The following is a 16565-nucleotide window of genomic DNA, read 5'->3' on the forward strand; positions in this document are numbered from 1 at the left end:
AGAAAAAAAAAAAAAAAAAAAAAAGATTGTCTATGATGACAGGATGACGGACTCATTCAAGTATTTTCTAAATTAAGATAATTGTCAGTGTGCATTTGGGAAAAGCTAAACAATGAGAATACCCCGATGCATTCACAGAGACTTAATTCTTCACTCAAATACCTGTTAATAAAGAAGAGGATTATGAAGGTAAGAACTCTACCTTTATGTTAGTAAAGGGCTAGAATGAATTGATATCCAACATGTAACATATGCAACAATCCTGACAATAAGCAGTTTTTGTAACAGATATTAATTATCTTTCCTGCTACCAAAAAAAGCCACCAAAAAGCTGACTTAAAATAAAACTGTTAATTTACTAAGTGCTTGGATTTAAGAGCTTTACATTTTGAGTTGGACTCTTTTGCAGTAAAGATGATTTCAAAACCTGAATGATCAGTAATTTCCCAGCCATAAACAAAGAAGGCAAAAAGTAACAGGAGTCAGCTGATTTGCAAGACAGCGTTCATAAAAGATCCAAGCAACTGCCTGCAAGATCTAACATAGCACAGAGGACACTTTTGGACCACAGCCAGTAACAAATATAAGAAGGAAACAAAAAACAACATCATGAGATTATTTTTTTTCTCCTGCTCTGGTCTGTAGTAGTAGTAAATATTCAATTGGCTTAATATTTCATCTTGACAAAGCATTTTCAGCTTGTTGAAAGTATTAATTTAAATAAGAAGCTTGTCTCTTTTTTAAGAAAAGGAGAAGGAAGTAGACAGTTTGAATCACCCTAAAAATAGCCTATACTCTAGAGATAGAAGGGACCAAGCAAAATACTACTGTTTCCAAAATATCTCCTCAAGTTAATAAAATTATTTTGGTTTGCCAGAAATCATAATAGCACTGTGCTCTTGTAGACCATGCTAGACCAAGACATGGATAACCAGCCTCGTTGTTTAATGAAAACATTCACCCAGAAATGCCAGGTTATGTTCTTTACCTTAAAACAGTAACAGCAAATAATGCTGTGTGTGTCAACACAAGTAATTCTTTAGACAGAGATTTCTGCCCTCTTTCTTCACAAGGTGATCTAAACAGTTCTTTTCTTAATATTTACAGGAGAATTCCTTACAGGGAGGATCCCAGCATGTCCTGCAAATCACCACAAATAACGGCATGAAGAATGTCAATCACATTTACTGTTACGCTACAAAATAACCTCAGGGCCTCAGAAAAGAAAGCTTTTCAGGTATGAGATCCCATTATTTAGATTACACACAGTTTGAGAAAAATCATGTTCCATCAAGCACAGGACTGGTATCTACCACCTAAGGTCAATGAACCAGTACTAAGTTATTTGCTTAATTAGAATCAGCTAATAGATGGATTTCAAGAACTAGTTTCAGTATTGCTAGTCAGGTCCTTACAGGATCAGTAAACTTTTAGTCACTGATTAAAGACACCATTGTGAATAATGCTAGCTTATCAAAAGACTGAAGCGTGGACGAGCAATAATGTTGGAGAACAGCAACTCTCTGATAAGCATGGTACAGTCAAATAATACTCTTCAATGAGCCACTGCAAGGTCCTATCTCTAAAAGCAGCAGAAGCAGAGTACAAAGACTTTTATAGGCCAGTTTCAGAAAGACTTGGCTATACAGTAATTCTGTATTGTCTGATGAACCAAGTCAAAAAATAAAAACAATGCTTCTGCCAGAAAATAAATACAAACAAACCCACCACTAGAAGCAGGCATTGCCCACTTCTGACATGCTGAAAAAACAGTTCAGACAAGAGCAATAGGTGAAGAGCACAGCTGGCTTTTAAGGAATTATAATCCAGCCTGTTTTCTTTCACAGAATGGAATAACTATGTGAGTTACAGCCACAAACAAGCTGGAGAAAGCACATGTATTATGAATTCCAAAGAAGTAGAAGCTGACGTTGGTGAGTGGGACAAAAGTGAGTGTCCTATTCAGAACTGAAATAACGTCCCAAACAATACCATTGCTTGAACACTTTATATGAAGATTACCTTAGTAATATTCTTGCTAAAATTCAAGCAACTTTTTAGAGCACAGAGACTACTGGGAAGTAGAATGATTTCTTGGTTACATAGGCAGTCAAATGGAAAAAAATCTTATTGGTCACTTCTAGACTTTCAATCTACTTATTTGTAAATTCTTTAAATCTGCTCCATTGTCTGGTTGTTTACCTCATCCTGATGCTGCAGCTACCAATACTAAAGTCTTTAGCAGTCTAACTTGAGAACTGAGTTAGAGGATAAAGGACTGAACTCAAAAGATGCTGTGTATTTATTTATTTGGTACTCAGTAGTATCTTCAAATTGATTTTTCTGACATAGGATTAAGAGAGATTAATTCAGCATTTTTTGCACATCATGTTAACAGTCAATTCAAGTAAGACTCTAATTACTCTTTTACTAGGGGTATCAGGATACAGAATACATGGAAAAAAAATAACCAACAGCAGAAATTCTTACTGTTAAATAAGTTTGAGCTGTAAAGAAACACAAAGTGAGGTATTACAGGGAGGCTTTGGATGCACTTTAAGTAGGAAGTCAAAGGGGGGGGGGGGGGGGAACACAGAAGAAGAAAACTTTTGCTCCCAAAATCTTTTGGCCATCTGTATCTTAGGGAAATATCGTCATTAAGGTTACATTTCAGCGGCAGTCAACATAGTAGGATGTACTTACATTACACTGTTTAGGCTTGACAAGGTTATATATTTGTTTTGCCCTGCACCCAATCTACATGTGCTGTAACACCAGGTGCTGGAGAACCTCGGCAGGCTGTACCATTGCTCACACAAGCAATGCACAAAAAAACTTGAGAAACTGTGGTATTAAGGTGAATGGTTTCCCCCCAAAGCAGAAAGAGGTATTGACATGTACCTAATTGATTGTATGGTGGGGGTGGAGATGGACTGTGAAACATCTCCTCATTCTTGTTCAGAGCATCAGAGTCCCTGTTTCCTTTTCCTGAAACTCCTGGACCAGGAGCACTAGCAATGGTACTGGGCATAGGACAAAGCAGCATGAAAGACAGACCCGTCTCACCTCTGCCCACCCCCCAAACCCTTCTGTAACACAGGCATCTGAAAGGTTGTTTGACCTTTTACTGTATTGCTTTAACTTCTCCTGACATGCTGGAAAGTATTATTCAGTTTCTGGCAGATAGACCACACATCTGTGAATCCTTTTTAACTAGACAAGGACTTTGGAGTGGATTAGTCTTCAGGTGATCCCTTCTACACTAAATTATGAGCAACTTCAAGTATCAGGTAACTATTCTCTCCTTTTCAGCTTTTCCATGAAACAGTTTTCCTTCCACCTCTGGTAGTTCAAAGACATAGCTGGCATACACCTGGAGCCAGAATCCACTGACACAAGAGAGTTCTGCATATCACAAGCCAGACACCACTGCAGGCATTTTTGTTCTTTCCCCCCGCCCCCCGCACTCTGCTGAGTCAACATCCTCACCTCTATATATAGAGTTAAGAGGCAGAAGGCCCTAGGAGTGAATATGTTGCCTCCTTAAATATTACTGTAGTTTCTCCATTAAAAAAAAAACCCAACTACACAAAAAACAAAACACCAACTGTACTGTTTCAATAATAATCCAGTTGGGAAGACACTATTGAACAAACAAGCTCATGAATCTAGATGTCACATCGAGTAGTATAAGAGAACCTGAGGGAGCAGCAGTGGAATTTGGAACAGCAACCTTATACACCCTGGGTGCACTTGGAAACTCACAGAAGCATCAGAGGGATTGCTACGGCTCCTGATCTGAAAGCAACACATCAGGAAGCACTAAATCAAGCACAACTCTACTGCTTCTCTATCAGTCTTCCATTAAGAGAAATTAAATGCTTTAGAGCACTGAAGAATCACAGAAAATGTAAGGCTGTTCAAAATATTCTTAAAAGTAAGAAGAAAAATGTATTTACCAAAAGGAACAATGCATGGCAGTTACTTAAATGCAGTTTGTTATCCAGTCTTTCTCCAAGTGCCAAAAGCTTGTGTTCCCCTCCCAGTGCTATTTCATTTATAGGGACAATCCAGATCAATATGAACTTGAAGTTCAGTTCTGTTAAACAAACCAAAGCTCTCAGAATTTGCATGAAAGAAGGGTGGTTTCTTGGTTGGTTGGTTGTTTTCTGTGCCTCCTCCCCCCGCAAAGTGTGAGAAAATACACTAAAGAATTTCAGATCTCTCTTTTTCTTTCAAAATGTTAAATCAAAGGAAGATCAACTATTCAGTGTGAACCAGAATTATTGTCCTGTAGTTCCTATCTGTTTTCCTTCTCTGAAATATTTTCAAGGGATAAAAGCAAAACAGTCTGAACAGCTACCGTTCTGCATTAAGCCATGCTCACAAGTCAGCAGACACAATGAATAAAAGGATCTGAAAATCATCTTAAGTTAGAGCCAATCTTTAATGCAGTTTTCCTGCTTGTTTATACATGACTAGGTTGTACAGCATCACACATAACAGTAGTATACTTCTAGTACTCTACAAGGTTCTTAAGAACAGCTGAAGCAGAAAAATTTATCTTGTACACATCAAGGATTTTTTTCTTTGTTCAGTTTTTAATATTAAGTGATTAAATGATTGGGGGAAAACAGACATGTTATGAGACGTGAATACTTTCCACAGCATCTTGCCATTTAGAAAGGAAAAAATACTTTTCTTTTTTTAATTTAAAAAAAAAAAAAAAGACACAACCCTTTTTAACCATACCTTTACAGATTATTAACTGGTTATTTCTGCATATGTCCTTTATACAAATTATTCTATTCTTCTGCATCTTAGGTTTGTAGTTTGTGTAAGAAGATAAAGAAAGAGGTTTGCCTTTGCAAAGGTTGGTACATATTAGAAACGCTTAATATCTTCCTCATATCTCTCCTAGAGAGTGAATTAGACAAGTACAGCAAGCTCAGAACAGGCAGAAGATAACACCATAAGTCTATTTTGTAATTCAAATGTCCAGTGAGTCAAAGGATGAAAAAAACCAATCTTGTTACAGAATCCATTAGACTTGCCCTGTTCTTACAAAGCTTTAAGCCTATGAGATACACCAGGAGATAATCCAACCACATACTCTTGAAGGCTTGTTTAACTCACCTATACTCCTCATGGATCTACCATGTTCTACAAGAACTTCAGTGGTTGCACGTGTGCACGCACAGACACGTGTGTGTGTATCTCTACCTGAAAAAGTATCACCTGGAATAGAAAACTATTCTTCAATCAACATGAAATGAATCCAAGCATGTGAAATATGAATGAGTGCTCTCACTTGAGGAAAAAAAAGCAACTTCCTTCTGTTGTGGCTTAGTCTTCCACATGTGAGGTGTTCAAGAAAATAAAGATGATTATTAAGAAGGCACTGCCTAACACCATACAGTGCATTCTGCATTTGCTTCAAGATCCAGAATGACTAATTCTCCATAATTAAGAGAATGGTAGCATAACAGAGTTGGTAATGTCTCCAGCAACATTCACAACAGTTTTCAATAAAAGATTAAGCTGCTTAATATAAATTACACTTGCACAGAAGAATAAGGATCCATGATCATCCACACTTTTGGCTGTTTAACATAGCCTTCATTCTTCATGATGGAAAAATAAAACTCTTTCTATCCATTTTAATCCACACATGACAAATTAAATACAAAGTATATTACCTGTATCAAAAAGTATGTATGTTTATATAATTAAAAAAGAGGGGCTGGGGGTGGGGAAACGATACCCACAGAGAATGAGGACTAAATTTATTGTCTGGTTCTTATTACAGATGTTTTTCAGACTGCTACTTATCTCCATTGCATGCACTAACCCAAATCACAGGAGTAATGTTCTCCTTTTCTACAGCTTCTGAAGACCAACTAGCCAATTTGCTTGAACTGATTGCTGAGGAGAGCTCCTTTTTTTCCCTTTATAGAAATTAAGTCTTCTTAAAAGAAAGTGTCAAAATTGTATTGACTATCATAGAGAAAGTGAAAGACTTTTCAATTCTTTTTGTTTATTTTAAATACTGCGGGGGGGGGGGGGGGGGTGGATATATATAGTTTTCTACTTTTAAACAGCTTTATAAGTTCCAAAACGCACGTCGTTCCCACACGATGTAAATTCTTGGCTAAAATAAAGTTGAAGATAACAGTATAGAATTTAAAATACGACCTGGATTTCACTGACTACAGTAATGGCATTTTGGGAAAGAATAATTTATTATTCTTGAAACCTGACATTACTTTAAGTGGAATTTATAATTCTTCAAACTTAAGTTTAAAAACAAACAAATGTAAAATACCAGATTATGAGGAAGCAATTCAAGTTTGACTTCAAAGAGATCTTATCAGATAAGATCTTCTACTACAGGTGATAGATGTTATGCCTTGTTACAGACATTAATTGGCAGGTTTTTGCTTGGATTTTTTGATCCTTTGTATGTGAACACACAAGAAGGAAAAAAAAAATGTATTTTCTTAAATACTGTTTATCTATTCTAGTCCCAAACAGCACATCCTTCCTTCTTCATACAGCTTATCCAGCGAGACTTTAGTCCTTAAACTTTTATTCAATATTCATGTGCAGACAAATCATAAGAAACAGGAGTTTCACATATAGCTATACAGTGCTACAGGGATACTATGAAATACTGCTGGTCAGTATACTTAACATGCTCATCCACTTTTGGAACAGGCATAAATGCAATGTGCACAGGCCAGATACGAGGCTGCATTTCTTCCAGACCCTGCACTCCTGAGTATTTAGAAAGCAAATAAACAAACCACCCAGCCTTATTGATTTATAATACTATCAGTCAAAAGAAAACATCCAAAGAAATAAAAAAAATAAAATAGTTGTCTCAGACAGTTGTAAGTAATGGCATAGTAAGACAAAACTTCTGCCCATAAAGTGAAAGATGTGTTGATGACTGCAGCACAACAAATATATCACAGGGTTGAACAACCACACAAGGCTGTAAATCTTAACCACAACTGCATGATTTTAACTAACTACAAAAAGCTGTCTTTATTAAGAATGTAGTAAGTAACAACTACTGACATACATTTTCCATCTCTAAAAATAGATCTGCATCTTTAGTGAAAGACAGCTTTAAATTTATTTTTGACTGTGGCACCAGTCATCGGGCTGAATAACATCTGCTCCATGCTTTGTTTTACTAATCTGTTCAACCCATCAAGCATCTACTCTAAGAAGAGCCTTTTAATGGACATTACAAAAGATCCAAACCACACAGAAATTAAGAAAACACTGAAAGGTATGGTCAAGACTTCCCCAATGCAAAAACGGTAACTTGGAAGTTTCTATCCCTTCTACCAGAGGGTAAGCAACAGCTCTGTTATCTTACTTGCACCATTTTGTTTCTCTACTATTATTCAGAAGTCCACAGAGAAGAACCTTTTCCACATCATTCAGTGAAAGCAAAATGCTTCTACAACAGGCTATCAAATAAGTTAAACTTGGTAAGCAGAGGGAGGGCCAGATTTCCCCCACAGCTCAGCCAGGTTTTTGGATTAAAAAGAAAAGAAGAAAGACTTTTTTAAAAATTAATTCAGCTTTCTAAGCTTGAAAAGTAAGTTGAAGGAAGACATGACTCTAGGGCAAAAAAAAAATCCATTAAGTATTTCCCTAAATTTGTATAGTTTCACTGTGTCAAAGATGCTAAAACAAGGGAAAAAAAATCCACAATACAGCTATTATTTACACAGTTATCTTGGAAATTGAAAAAAATATCATAAGATTCAGTTATGGAATGCCAAAGGGCTGGCAAGGTGAGAAATATGGGGTGTGGAATTAGGCAGTGGAAAGGAATGAACACGGGAACAAAGTTTCAAACTATTTCTTCTAAACTGGGGCCGGGGGAGGGGGTGGGCATGGGGAAAGGGAAAACAAATGTGCAAATCCATAAGTTTTACATACTCTTTAAAATTTCTGCAGTCGAGAAGTTACAATGGTAATGGGAGCTTAAAATGACAAAGAAGATAAGCAACCTGTGCTAGTAATGAAGACACTATGTTACAATAAGCATTTCTGGAATACACACCAATATACAAAACTTGCCTAATAACTGAAAGTTCTTATTGCCTAAGCAACAGCTGCAGAACCCATCCTTGCACAGCAGTTAGAGCCTCCCAGCACTGCTACACTTAACATGGAATAGAACAAGAAAAAGTATATCTTTTTTTCTTACCTATCAAGCGATTAAAAAATAAGCAAAAGAACAGAAATCAGTTAAAACAGCTAACCATGGGCTAAATGCAATTAGCTGGTAATCTACAGAATAAAAAAAAAGCTAAGTGTTGTAAATCAGGGATTGCTTTCAGTACACTTTAAAAAAACCCAAAATTAAGAGCTAATTCCAACGTGTCCTGATGACTTCTGCCTACTGGTTTCCTCATCTGCAAGGAGTGCATGTATCACTACATATGATGCCGTAAGTTACCACAAAAGCAGAAGAGCATTTGGAAAGACGTGAATGATGCAAAGGATTAGGGATTATATAACCCATTTACTTTATTACATTGGGCAATATTTGCAGCCCATTATTTCAAAGTCCTGAAAATATCTGCTCCTACCAATTACATATCCATTATCTATGTGCTGGAACTACCTGGCTGTAGGGATCCTAAACCTATCAGCACAAACCAACAAGTTGTTTTGTAAAGATGAGATAGGCATATACAGGATGCAACAAGCGCGTGCAACGCCCCAGAACACAAGCAGTGGTGCTCAGCTCAGTTATGGACCAGGGAGGGCATCATCTCTGGTGGTAACAGAAAAACACCCCAGGCACACAGCCCTGTGCAGGCACAGGGAAAGTTTCAGCACATCAAGCTAAACTAAATTCAGGTATTTATCAATAAGCATGAATTGGCACGATATAAAAAGCTAAAGCTGTTTTTTTAAATAAGATCTGTTAAGTTTAATTTTCATATTTAAAATTGGTTTGGGGATGATAAACTTAAGGGTTTGCTGATGCAGCACACATAAATAACAGACTGCAATTTTAGTCTAAAAGCCACTGTCAGAGCAGAAATCCTTTTTGCAACACAGTTTAATTCTGCCAACAGTCAATAGGTGTGTAGTTAAGAACATAAAACCGTAGTAAAGCATTACTTCTGTTATATACCTCTGAGCTTTCAGGGTTCTACTGCTTAGAACTCCCCACGCTTGACAAGGCATCTTTGTGTTTGATTTCCATGAATTCAGGGGAGCTGTGTTTCTTTGTATGTTTTATACACTTTTGTATGTAAACATCAAATGTGTCTAAATTTCACTAGCAAGTCAATACTTCAGTATCATGTAAGCAGCTACAGTACCTTTTAAATGAAGAAAATTACTATCTGCATTTTCCCTCCCTCAATCCCTGTATCATTACTTTCAGTTTCTGTTGAACTGAAAAGCTTTTACTCCCTGCACTTTCAGTTTCAGTTTGGCAGGGAAGTGCAAAAGAATGAGTTCTGCTTGAGAAAGTCATCCAAAGTTAGGACAGCAAACAGGAGTCAGGGGAAACAGAAAAAACAGGAGCCAGAGGAGACTAGAAGGCAACAGCTGTCTAGGAAAAAAAATTATTTCTATCTATGGCTTACTTCAACATTACATGAGCCTTAATTACACCACAATGATAGCACTTTGTTTAAAGCCAATCCCCCTTCACCCCACTTACTCCCAAAATAGTTTAAAATATGACACTGGAAATGAGGATTTAAATTGCTTCTATAAAGTGATTTGTAATGTTTGTACAGTTTCTAAGAAATCAGCAGCTAAAACAGTCTTGCAGAAGAGAGTGCAGTTCTCTGGAAAAAAAAGACCAAACAGAAAATAAGACAGAAACCAAAGATACAAGACTCTGATCAAGCCCTGTAAATCTGTGCAATAAATATGTATGCTTAAAAAAAACCCTCATCCCAGGGTTAGCAAAGGCATCCTAAGAATTTTGCACAGATTAACATTTTCACTTCTAAAAATAAAAGGAAATTAAAAACGAAAACACAAATAATACATTGTACAATAATCAATTCAAGGTTTCCAGCCCTTTCTCCTCTTTTTAAAGTGGACATTGAACAAGAAACAGCCAATTGCGGTGGAAAGCAAGTTTCCATTTTCTGTGGGTTCATCTTCTTGCAGCAAAAGAAAAACAAACAAACAAACCAACCCACCCCAAACTGTTATTCCAGTGCACCAGTATAGCCTCCGCATCACAGTTACAGCCACCTGATAGAGATACACCTATTTGTGTGGGAGGCACACACAGAGAGCTGATCTCGAGGATGTACCGCACACCCTCCTTTTCACAATTATTGGTTATGACAAAACACATTAGGTGTTTCCGAATGTAGGTTAGCGAGGAGCATCAAAACATCATGTGCAGCACAGGACATTGTTGGGGGGAACCTGTGACAGGCAAGAACATGTTCTTAGAGAGCTATTTACCAACATACGCTAAAAAAAGCCTTTGAGACTTCATAATATTTTGGTAACTTACATGCACAGCTCATCACAAAGCTGACTGCTTTCATTTGACATAATAATAAGAATTAGTGTGGTTTTAGGGAAAGGTCATTTTCAAACATTTATAGAAGCCGCTCTTCTAATATACTACTTATTTAGAAACTCTAGAGATTATTAGTGTTCTTATACTAGTGCATTTATTTGCATACTCTTTTGATATGTAGTAGTAGCTCCTTAAAATATACATTGCCATTTTCCTCTAAAATTTCCATAATATCCTCTAAACTTGCCCCTGTTCATGTACAAGACATACAAGGACAAACCAAAATGAAGCTATAGTTTATACAAACTTGTGTTTAAAACCAGAAACAAACAAAACCCACACCAACGCTGTTGCTCAACTTTGTTTATTCTGTGAGTGTGCTCTGCTGTCACTGCATTCACCATTTCCCCTCTGCTATGCATTTCCTCCATGTTGATCTCCAAAAATATTCCTCCTCTCTCTAGCAAAGGTACGCTTTTCAGGTTCACTCTGCCAGGAAGACCTTAGGGACAGGGATTGAGCTATTTACCACCAGAAATGCTATAAAATACCAAGCTGATAATATTCTTTATTGTAAAAGACCTTTGTATACATCCTAAGTCTTTTCCTCTGTGCAAGACTGAAAACGATTACCTTGTGCAATGCAATTTTGCTTTACTCCTTCTCAGACAAATAAACCCTTACCCATTTTAAACATTTTCCTTTTATCTAGAGCAGCATTTCCACTTCTTTGCAAACAGCAACACAAAGCACCTGCAGCTCTCCCTACATCCAAATCAAACATTTATGTCAGGCCCCGATCTGCCAGGGCTGAAACAATAATCCAGCATTTCCTCCCTGCGATATGGAGATCAAGAGAGTATTTTCTGATTATGACACAGATATAATACAAAATTCAATGCAGAGAGCCTTAGGAATGTCAAGTTTCTTTCAGGGTGCCAAGGGTCGGAGACAGTTTGTTTTTCAAATTGCATTGTTTCTAAACAGGTGTTTACTGCTCTGGTTTACTATGACAACCACCCATGTTATAGACTACATGCAGTATCTATTTGTTAGGATCCTTTTGTTCAAACAATTTCATTGCTCTCTAGAGGAAGGCCACCAACCAGTATCTTTGCCTTCTTGTAGCCATACTGGTCACAACACACTTTCAGAGGTTACAGGAAGAAAAAGCTTTTAAAAAACATGCTTTTTAAATGGAATGTTTAGAATTCTGTAGTTAAATACCATAACAGTTCAAGTATCAGAAGAAACATTTTACAAAGAATATTATTAATTTCATGGAGTAGGAATTACATCTTCTTCCTCTTTCTCTTTACTGGCTGTACTGGTATCCTACAGGCTGGTATTTTATGGGAAATAATAAAGCCCATGATTTGTTTTTTTAGAATTGGAGCGCTACAGTTCTGGCAAACATTGCTTATACCTTTTGTGCACTGCTGTATTTCGTATTTTCTCCTCCCCTCACCCACCAACAGGAATGAAGGAATCCAATAACATGGAAACACAGCTTTATAAAGAAAGTCGTAAGACTACCCAAAATCTGGAATGCACGCAGATAACCACCAAAACTCCATAACATGCAACTTTACGAAAACACGCGAAGCAAGCTAGTGCAAAAGCAAATCAGTATTTCCACGCTAAAAGAAAACAGAGATTTATGACCACAGCTAAGAGGCCAAATAAGTCCTCTGCTCAGACCATAAAAAAAAAAAGCCCTGCAGTATGACTGTTCTGTTTCCTGCAGGAAATGAGATGCTTGTATTAGATACCCCTGTGATTTTCATACTGTAAATGTATCAGCTGGTACAAATCCTCTGGAGAGGACTATTAACTAATGCTTAGAAAGAGCAGTGGCAAGAGCAGACCGCACGTAGTACCTCAGAGGAGAGGGGACAAAAGCTGACAAGTCATCCCTAAAAAAATTGGGAGCCAACAGCTGAAGAACACAGCTTGTGGTAGAGGCGATGCCTGGGAGGAATATACATACCTACACCCGCTTATTTCCCCTTAACACCGCTCACTGCTTCTTTAAATAAGGAGCCTATTGCTCCTCAGCACTTCCCCTCATTTAGGAGCCACAAGCCCATAGTACCGCTCCTCATTAAACCATCCCCGCTCGCACACGGCGGGAGGAGGATCACCCGCAGGCTACACACATCTTATCCATGGCCATTTTTCCTCCTTTCTGCTGTGGTGGGTGGTGCTTTGGGTGGGTTGTTTTTTTTTTTTTTTTTTTTAAACGTTTCCGACTTGCTGGGGGAATAAGACAACTTCTCGCCCAGGCAGCCCCGGCGGGGCGATGGCGGCCGCCCCCGGCCCGGGCTCCGCACCCCCGGCGGACCCCGCCGCCCCCCCAGCCGCATCGCTCCCGCCCGCCGGCCTGGGTGGAGCCGCCTGCCCTGGCAGGACAAGCCCCGATCGCGGTCTCCATTGCAAAACCACCGCCAGGGCCGGGAGCGGGGAGGAGAGAAGAGGGGGAGGAGGGAGGGAAAAGAAGGTGCAAACCTGCCGGGGGGAGAGCCCGGAGGCGGCCGGGGGGGCGGGAGGGCAGGGGCGGGGTGGGGGGCAGCGGGGAGACAAAGGAGGGATGGAGGGCGCCCAAGGAAAACGGGGGAAGCCGGGGAGGGGACGCTGCCGGGGAGCCCCGCGGGGCACCTGCCCGCCCCGGCACACGCCCCGCACAGGCACACGGATCCACGGACAGGCACACAGATCCACGGACAGGCACACGGATCCAGGCACACAGATCCACGGCCACGCACGTACCCAGCAGCAGCAGGCGGTGCGTCTGCTTGTACTCCCGCTTCTGCTCCTTCAGCGCCCGGTCGATGCTCTTGCTGACTTTCCTCGCCTCCTTCTCCGCCTCCCGCTCCTCCAGGCGCAGCTTCTCCCAGGGTCTCTGCAGCGCCGGCGGCTGGTGCAGCGCCTGCTGCCGCGACGCCTTCCCCCCGCCGCCGCCGGGGCCGGGGCCGCCGGCCTTGGGCAGCGGCGGCCGCTCGGGGGCCGCCCCGTTACCGCCGCCGTTCTGCAGCAGCAGCGGCGGCCCGTCCGCCTCCCCGCCGGGCTTACCGCCGGGCCGGAGCGGGGCGCCGAGGGGCTGCGGCTGCGGGGCGGCGTGAGGCTCCGCCGGCGCTTCGGGCTCCGAGGCGGCGCTGGAGATGGAGCCGTCGCCGAAGAGCCGCGGGCGCAGGCTGTAGCAGAGCCCCATGGCTCGGTGCCCCCGCCGGGGACGGGCGCTGGCGCGGCGGGGTTGGCCTCAGCGCTTCCCGCCGGCCCTACGCGCCGGGGAGGCGGCGGCGGGCGGGGAGGGGGCGCCGCGGAACCCCTCACGGCCCCGCTGGGCCATCTTGCATTTTCCTCCCCGGGCGGCGGCGGCGGCGGCTCCTCAGCGCCGATCACCTGACACCGAGCTGCCACCGCCGGGTCCACCTTACCGTAAATACCCCAGCGCCAGTCCACCGCGCAGCGCCGGCCGCCGGCGGGGAAAGGGCGGGGGCACGCCGGCCGCTCCGCCACACAGGCGCACACACGTTCGTAGCCCACCCCCCCCACACACACACCCTCGGCTCCGCCGTCCCCTCACGCCACCCCGCCCGATGGCCGCCTGCCCGCGGGGAGGGGGCGAGGGTCTCCCAGCCTGTGCGCGGAGCGGAAACCGCTCCGCGCACAGGCTGGGAGACCCTCGCCCCCCCCCCCAATTCCCCACACCGCCCGCCCTCCTTGTTTGCTCCCTCCTGGAAAGGCCAGCGGGCCGCCTGTGTGAGCCCCAGGGGCACGGTGGTGGCTGCCTCCTGCCCGTCAACCGAGGCCTACACCCCAGACTGGCGGCCATTCCCCAGGGGAGAAGCCAAGGCCGAGGCCTCTCACAGAGTGAGGAACCTTTCGGGGTGCCCGCCACCCCGGAGGGGGGGATTGGGGGGGGAGGCCGAAGCAGCCCCCCGCCAGCCTGCCATCCCCACGGCTACAACTACAAGGCGGTTTTCAGCCCCTGGACACGCCGGCGGCTTCTCGCCCACGCGCTGCGTAATGGTGGCGTGGGAGGAAGGCGTTGGGTGCGGCGGTGGGAGAAGAGCATAGGCGGTGTTGGGGTTCGCCCGCTCGCTCGAGTCCGTCTTGGCAGCAGGAGTGCTCCGGCAGCATGGAGGGAAGGCTGGTGCTTGAACTCAGCCGGTTCAAAGGCAGCGGGCAGCCCTCCTCGTGAGAAGCCCTGGACAAATTTCAGGTTACTCCCCACACGCCTCAAACGGGCTCTCCTTCTCCTTCGTCCACCTCCTCCCTAATCTCAGCAGCTTCTCTGCTACGATACTTCATAAAACTGTAAATCTTTTTTTTCAGGGGCACGTGGCTACCGGATGAAACGGTGCATCTCTAAATCTTAAAACAAAGGTCTTACGTTCACTATTACGATTGATGTCTACCTTAGCATAATTTAGAGTCCCTTACTTCAGTAACGTCGACTGCGTTCATGCGCCTCTTTATTCCTGCAGCGTCTCTTTAGATTCTGTAATGACCCTGTCGTATTAGGTCATTGTTTTTGTCTCCTAATTTTTTTCCGGTGACCAATATTATATTAATAGATGCCGCTATTTGTATACTGCTGTATGAAGAAATGGAGGGAGGCACAATTCCTATGCTTCTTTACGATGAACAAAGTAGAGCAAATCGGCCACGGTTTTTAGTTCCTGCGTATGGGAAACAGAATTGGGTTTGCGACAGATCTATTCGTGTCAAACGATTTAGCAAAGGTCCTCTAAAATAGGTATTTACCAAGCAGTGAGTTGTGTGTTAACATTCACCGGGAAAAATACCCAACACCCTACATTAGCATAAAATAAATAGATGCCTTCTAACTGAAAGCGTCAACTGTCTGTGATTGCACCACACAAAGGAAATTTTGCCAGTGAAAATATTAGCAGGATCCAGCACACTGTAGATGTTGTTCTCTTATACCCTTCAAAATGCTTACCAACTATTTGGACAGATGCCTTAGCTCCGAGAAGAGAATCTAGTAGCTGTTGCTTCTGGTTTTTGTATGTTTGTATGCTTGTATGTTTTGTATGCTTGTACGTTTTAATACATGATTATCTGGTGTCCTGGTTGCAATCTCCTTGCAAAACATATAAGTGGTTACATCACAGCAGAGGATGTTTCACGACTATTGCAGCGCTGCTGTGTCTTGACTGAAAGTTTTTATGGACCATAAGGATATACCATCTCTTAGGTGGTGAGTGAAAGATTTCAGCTTTCAGCTGAAAACAGAACAGGAATTTGGATAAGTAGAATCTAAACGTTCAATCTGGTCTGAATAGCTGGAATCCTGGGATTAGTGGCTGTACACTTTTCAGTGTAATTGGATCACATAGGGGAATTTGCTACTCATCCAACAATGCAGTAAAAACATGAAAAAAAATACCAAAGTAATGGTGAAAGTTCGGGAGTTAATATTTGGGGCCCAAATGTCAATGCACATACTTAGTTTTGTTAAGGTGATTCTTAGAGCTCGGTGCATACAACAGGATTTGCAGAATCATGAGCTGCTTTCCAAATAGTAAAAGAAATGCCATAATCTGGCCAAATTAGATCAGATTAGGTAAAATTTCTTCTAATAAACTGCTCCTGGGCATGTACAGTGTATGCTCAGTGAGTAACAAGGAAAGTGAGTGATATATTCGGGGTTACAGAGGAGACCTGGCAGAATATGCACCGTAAAATGGCATGCTTTATAAATAATTTTGAAATGACATCCAATGTAATAACAACTATGGATAGGTAGCATCCTTGAAAAACAGGCCACTCAGCCAAACACTGATATAAATACTCTACCTTATAAAATGTCAAACAAAGTATGTTTTGTCCACTGAAAGATCCTTCAGTGACCTAGAAAGGCAAATTTGGTCTTGAGGGAGAAGTATTCTTACCATTTTTTTATGAATTCTAATAAAGAACAATAAGCAGCCTGTTGTCTTTCTTTCCCCAGCGGAATAGTGATCATCACTACTTCTGGATTACTGTGGACTGGGATTTT

The 16565-nt window shown here is 42.0% G+C and overlaps 1 protein-coding gene across 1 annotated transcript in view; it reads right to left on the minus strand.

Annotated features, from left to right (window-relative positions):
• GNAL (G protein subunit alpha L) overlaps window positions 1–13748 on the minus strand; it is a 202704-nt gene extending 188956 nt beyond the window's left edge. Inside the window, exon 1 of the mRNA XM_075728270.1 lies at window positions 13307–13748. Within this exon, the coding sequence (XP_075584385.1) occupies window positions 13307–13748 (442 nt within the window). The remainder of the gene's footprint in view (window positions 1–13306) is intronic.
• Window positions 13749–16565: the final 2817 nt, after the last annotated feature.

This window comes from Pelecanus crispus, chromosome 2, assembly GCF_030463565.1.
Source record: "Pelecanus crispus isolate bPelCri1 chromosome 2, bPelCri1.pri, whole genome shotgun sequence".
Taxonomy (NCBI): domain Eukaryota; kingdom Metazoa; phylum Chordata; class Aves; order Pelecaniformes; family Pelecanidae; genus Pelecanus; species Pelecanus crispus.